Source organism: Dipteris shenzhenensis, chromosome 5, assembly GCF_047967505.1.
Source record: "Dipteris shenzhenensis isolate YYH24624 ecotype China chromosome 5, Dip_SZ_1.0, whole genome shotgun sequence".
NCBI classification, from domain to species: Eukaryota; Viridiplantae; Streptophyta; class Polypodiopsida; order Gleicheniales; family Dipteridaceae; genus Dipteris; species Dipteris shenzhenensis.
In genome coordinates, this window is record NC_141600.1 from 47,681,409 (window position 1) to 47,687,912 (window position 6,504).

The following is a 6,504-nucleotide window of genomic DNA, read 5'->3' on the forward strand; positions in this document are numbered from 1 at the left end:
AACCAAATGCAGCGAGAGAAACTGCCCATGGTGCTGCATAATTTGAATTCCAAAGAAAATTAACCACAGTATAAGCACACACGAACAAACAAAGGATAAGCCAAAGTACTCGAAATATTCGATTCTTGGGAAACAATAAATATGCAATTCAAAAAGGAGAAATGGCCAAAAGGAGCCAAAGCCCCATCCAATCTGTAACAACTACAAAGTGAACATCGCCAATGGAGCACCTTCAAATTCAAGAAAAGATTGAACTCTCTCAAATCCAATGGCCCTTCCCTCATGCACATTCCCCAAAGCGGCAGGTAGCTCCCCAAGCCCATTGCCGAGTACGTTCACTTCTGTGAATTTGGGCTTTAAGAACAGTTATGGGTGAACTAGACACTGTAGAACCCACGCCGCCATGCTGCTTTTGCTTCGCTGCTCTATATCTGCTTCGCCTTCTCCTTCACCTTCTTCTCACCCCTCGTTATCTTCGTCTTCTGCCTCTCCTAGTTGCACACTGAGGCTCTTCATTTGGAAACGTCGCAATGATTCTTGGGATCGGATCGTCGGTTGTTTGTCTGTCGACAGCTCCTTACAGGGTCGTTGGGGGCAAGTAGCACACGGGAAATTAAGGCAATGTACCACTCCTGATGCCATTCCGTCTTCAGGAATTCTACAACCTGTCCTGGACTTCACGGGACAGCAGAAAGAAGTGCGTCGTTTAATAGTCAAGTGCTATTCATCTGCAGCTCGAAATGTGTCGCTTGGCCTGAATCTGGACCTTCTGCAAAACGAGAGGATAGAGTTCGCCACCTTGGTCTCTCTCTTGAAGCGTTGCGGTGAAGCTAAGGTCTTGGCCGATGGTAGACGTCTGCACGCTTACATTCGCACCCATGGATTGGACAACAACGTATTCTTGGGAAACTGTCTCGTCCAGATGTATGGCGATTGTGGGAGCATGGAGGATTCTCGATCAGTATTTGAGAGGCTTCCTTATCGTAATTTGTATTCGTGGAATATTTTGATGAGTGCTTATGCCAAGAATGGATATCCCAAGGAGGCCCTTCGGCTTATCGATGAAATGAAGCTTGATGGCTTCCAGCCAGACCATGTCACCTTCATCTGTGCTATCGATGCATGTGCAAGCTTGGCGGCCTTACAAGAAGGGCTGAAGATTCATGCTTCCATTATTGAGAGTGGTTATGAGGGAAAGGTCACCGTGGGAACGGCTATGGTCAAGATGTATGGCAAGTGCGGAAGTTTGAACGATGCGAGGAATGTGTTTGTCCGTATGCAAAAGTGGGATATGATCTCCTGGAGTGTCATGATTGCAGCATGTGCCAAAAATGGTCATAGCGAGGAGGCCCTTAAAATTTTCCATCGGATGCAGCTTGATAGTATTAAGCCTGACAAAATTGCATTTGTCTGCACTCTAGACGCATGTGCCAATTTGGCAGTCCTTGAAGAGGGGAAGGAAATCCATGCTGCCATTGTTAACAGTGGACATGAAGGAGATGTCATTGTGGGGACTGCCCTTGTCAATATGTACGGTAAGTGTGGGAGTTTGCACAAGGCATGGACTATCTTTAGCCAAATTCGGAAGCGAAATGTGGTTTCTTGGAGTGCCATGATAGCAGCCTGTGCCCAGAATGGGCATGCCAAGGAAAGTCTCTGCCTTTTCTATCACATGCAGTTGGATGGGACCAAGCCAAACCAGATTACCTTTCTCTCTACTCTTGAGGCCTGCTCAACCCTGGCAGCGCTAGAAGAGGGACAGGTAAATCATGCTACCATTGTGGATAATGGATACGAGGGAGAGGAAGTTGTTGGTAGTGCTCTTGTTAAGATGTATGGAAAATGTGGGAGTTTGGACCATGCAAGGATTGTGTTTCAGCGAATGTCTGTGCGAGATGTCATCTGTTGGAATGCCATAATTGCAGCATATGCTAGCCATGGGTATGGCAAGGAGGCCCTGGATGTTTTCCATCAGATGCAGCATGACTGCATCATACCTGACCAGATCACCTTTATCTGTACTCTTAATGCATGTGCCAGCGTAACAGCTCTAGATGAAGGGCATGAGATTCATACTGCCATGGTCAGGCGTGGGTTTGAAGGACAAGAAGATGTGACTGCCTCCCTTGTGAATATGTACGGAAAGTGCATGAGTCTGCAAGATGCAGAAAGCGTGTTTGGTGATACCCATGAGCACAGTACAGGCCTTTGGAATGTCATGATTGCAGCTTGTATTCAAAATGTGCGTGGAGACGATGCCCTGCATCTTTATTATCAAATGCAGTTCGATGGCACCAAGCCTAATGAGGCTACATTTGTCCATGCGCTTGATGCATGTGCAAACGTGGCAGCTGTAAATGAGGGACAGCAGATCCATGCTTCTGTAATAGACAGTGGATACGATGGATTGGTCGAGTTGGGAACTGCCCTAGTGAACATGTATGGGAAATGTGGGAATCTGCACAGTGCAAGGGTTGTATTCGGCCAAATGCCCCTGCGAAATGTGATTACTTGGAATGCTATGATTGCAGCATGTGCTCAGAATGAGGAGGGCAATGGGGCGTTGGATTTTTATCATCAGATGCAGCTTGGTGGCTTCAAGCCAGAACATGCCACCTTTGTCTCTGCCCTTGATGCTTGTGCCAGCCTGGCAGCCCTGGAAGAAGGGAAGGAGATTCATGCTGTTATTCTCGAAAGTGTATGCCAGGAAGACGTTGTTTTGGAGACCGCTCTTGTCAATATGTATGGCAAGTGTGGAAGTCTTTATGATGCAAAAAATGTGTTCAACAGAATGTCTCAGCGGAATGTGGTTTCCTGGAGTACTATGATTGCCTGTTGTGTGCAGAACAGGGATGGTGAAGAGGCTTTGACTCTTCTTCAGAGAATGCATCTTGATGGCTTCCAGGCAAATCAAATCACTTTCCTCTCTGCGCTTGATGCATGTGTTAGCATGACGGCCCTAGAAGTTGGGCAAAAGATTCATGCTGCGATTTTAGACAGTGGATTTAACAGTGAATTATCTTTGGGGACGGCCCTTGTCAATATGTATGGCAATTGTGGGAGTCTACATCACTCAAGGATTGTGTTTGACAAGATGCATCAGCATACTGTCTTCTCTTGGAGTGCCATGATTGCGGCTTGTGTCCACAATGGGCACAGCAAAGAAGCACTAAGCTTTTTTCATCAGATGCACCTTCAAGGCTTCAAGCCCACCCACATTACCTTTATCTGTGCCCTTGAGGCATGTGCCAACCTGGCTGTCATAGAAAAGGGGAAGGAGATCCATGCTGCCATTATTGACATGGAATATGAGGGGAATTTTGCTTTGGGGACCGCCCTTGTCAATATGTATGGCAAGTGCGGAAGTCTGCAGGATGCAGGGATTGTGTTTAATCAAATGCCTCAGCATGATGTGGTTTCATGGAGTGCCATGATTGCTGCATGTGCCCAGAATGGGAATGGCAAGGAGGCCCTGGATCTCTTTGCTAAAATGCAGCTCGACAGGCTTGAGCCCAATCAAATCACTTTTCTTAGCATTCTCAAGGCATGCAGCCATACGGGACGAGTGGATGATGGCATGCATCTCTTTTTTTCTGCAATGCAGAATTATGGAATAACACATATGGTGGAGCACTGTATTAGCATGATTGATATCCTTGGTCGTGCAGGACATCTTGATGATGCAGAGGACTTGATCAGGAGTATACCATTCAAAGAAAGCACCAGAGTCTGGTTGTGCTTGCTTGCTGCCTGCAGAGGTCATGGTGACATTGTACGAGGAATGCGTGCTGCAAGCCACAGTTTCCAATTTAATTTGAAAAGTGCAACTCCATATGTGTTACTATCAAATATTTATGCTATAAGGGCAGATAAGTGAGAGTAGATGTAGTTGATGGTGTAACAAAGTGTCTAGAGTATTATTAAATTAAGGAGCTTGTTCACGATGTGTGGCTGTTATCTAAGCGCAAAACCATGAGGTTTGCAAAACTCATCAGAGGTTGAGATGGCAAGCAGGGCATGCAAGGATGTATTCCCAATTTACTGGCTTTTGTAAGGAAGGGAGTACAAAGTGTATACAGTGCTCAACGATCCCTCAATCACCTGAAAATTTTGGCTGCTGTTAGTAGTCATGTTGCAATTTACTGGTACAAAAAAGAATGATACTGTCCTTGACAAAACAGTACTGTACAATATTAATGCCACATACATTATTCCTACTCAGGATTCAGTGAAATGCTGTCTTTCGGTTTGCACTCTAGTATTAATGAGTACACAATGGAGACTCTATTGATGGCTGCTGTTTGTGAGCCACCCTGATTAAAGGGAGGAAAGAGGCATCCTGCAGTGGTAGGTAATGGTCCCGAAACTTGAGGAGGGGCTGTTCTTGTCATCAGGTAGCTGTTACCATCAGGATCCCTGCCTAGATTCATGAGCCCTGCTTAGGGAGGGGAACGTTCAGAAGTGCTGCTTGATCTTGGCAGTACGGTGATCTACGTCAGTGAGAGGGAGGCCTACAAAAAGAGGGGTTCACTTGATGAAATGAGTCCCTCAAATGAATAGACTTACGCAGCTTGGAGGATTGTGCAGCACATCACACCAAATTTTCGTCCTTGTTGTGAACAGTTATGTCAAATCCAGTCAGTAGACACCTGGATGGTCAACCAGAAAAGTACTTGGTACTCGGATGCTCTATCACATGTATCATCTTCAGATGAGTCAACAACCTAATGCTACTTGCATTGCACTGGAAATGGCTATTTTGGGAGGCCGTAAATCACATAGATTAGGCCAGCCACATGCAAACCCAGGGCTATTCAGGCTGGCTGGACTAGGTTGACCAGGCCTGGTCAGTTGCTTGGTTGGTTGGCTAGGCAGCTTACAAGGTTGCCCAATTGGTAACGAAGGACTACATGGTCACTTGCATCCTCTACTGCATGATGTGCAATGGTTAGCAGCTATGTATGCCCCCACTTGTGAGCCGCAATTTGTGCAAGATGGGGTGTTCATTTCCATATCGATGGGAGGCTAACATGTACTGCCCAGCATCCAGTAAAATGCAGATGTTCAATGCTTCATGTCAGTTGGGCTATATGATGCAGGTTAGGGGTCAGCAATGGGCAGCCCACAAACACATGTCTGAGCAGCGGGAGGTAGCCTATTGGTGCTGCCAACAGTATTAGGGGAATCAGGCGGCAGCGTCTGGCAGCTCTGGAACCTGTTTGAAGTACACACAAAACGGCAGCATCAGGTATCACAATGGGCACATCGCACAGCTAGTCTGCAGCCGTATGCCCTTCGGTATGCCTGAAGTAGGCTCAGGGAGTACGAATGGTCCCAAGAATTAAAGCTTAAGGCCTCAGAATAGGATAGGGCTTATGGGATGTGGATGAATGAATGGATATGTTAAAACAAAGAGTGTGGATGGACATGAGCTAGTTGAAGGGTAGGTGAGGTGTCGAAGATTGTGACATGCATGAATGCATTGAATTCACCTTGTGATAGGAGCTTCGAGGCAGGTAATGTCTTGATTGAAAAAACTCATGGATGTGATTTTCCTTTCAACATTTGGCAACAAAGGGGGTTGTCAGGATTGTGTGGATGAAGGAAAGAAAGAATGACGAGTGAAGCTGCCATATTATCTGTGCAATGATCAAATCATTGGCCACATCACGACCGAGACAGGTGAAAGATGACCCTGAAGAGGTTTGACAATACAAAGCTGGTGCATATGCAACCAACATAAGCAGCCTAGCAATTAAGAAAGAGAGGTTAACTGTCTTCACTGTTATGCTTCTCCTATACACTGCATCCTCATGGCTACATTGATTTCTGTCTGTGTCATCTTCCAAAGGGTAATCTGTGGATCACATCATGAAGAGTATCTCATTGATACAAAAGGATCAAGATGGCAGCTGAGACATTGTACAGGCAAAGGGTTTTGCGGTTTTTGGGTCTTGTGAAGTAGTTCCAAAGATTTCCTCCAAGGCTCGATCAACCTCAGCAGCACTCATCAAGTCTTAATTGGATGATGTTTGGAAGCGGTAATGTCACTATGAGTACAAGTGATGAATGCCTGAAGAGTACTACAACAGAAAGTTATGAATACATGATCAGACAATGAATGAGTGATGAAGCAGAGGAGGTTGCCAATGAGATCAGTGCATAATAAAGCATCACAAACGGACACTGTTTCACAAACACAAACTGAGACTGTGAGGAAGTACGGTGAAACTGAGAGACCAGGCAAAGGCAGTCAAAGTTCCAAGAAAGACATTGCGAAATCAATTGTAACTGAAGGAGATGGAACAAAGAGAGTCAATAACCACACCAACAATCAAAAAAATCTCATCACAAAAATCGCAGCAAAATCAAAATCCATAGGGTACAAAGCTACTGGCGATTACATGATGAATCTAAGTACATGATAAATTCAGAACCAAACTACTATTAACCAAACACGATAAATTCAGAACAAAACGTGTCTCAGTCAGTATTAATAATTTT

The 6,504-nt window shown here is 45.4% G+C and overlaps 1 protein-coding gene across 1 annotated transcript; it reads left to right on the top strand.

Moving 5' to 3' along the window:
* The first annotated feature begins 403 nt into the window (after positions 1–403).
* On the top strand, positions 404–3,877 carry LOC147902112 (pentatricopeptide repeat-containing protein At2g33680-like). Its single transcript, XM_087374425.1, has 2 exons — positions 404–3,415; positions 3,605–3,877. Exons 1-2 carry the CDS (start codon positions 404–406, stop codon positions 3,875–3,877), a joined length of 3,285 nt encoding a protein of 1,094 aa, XP_087230551.1.
* Positions 3,878–6,504: the final 2,627 nt, after the last annotated feature.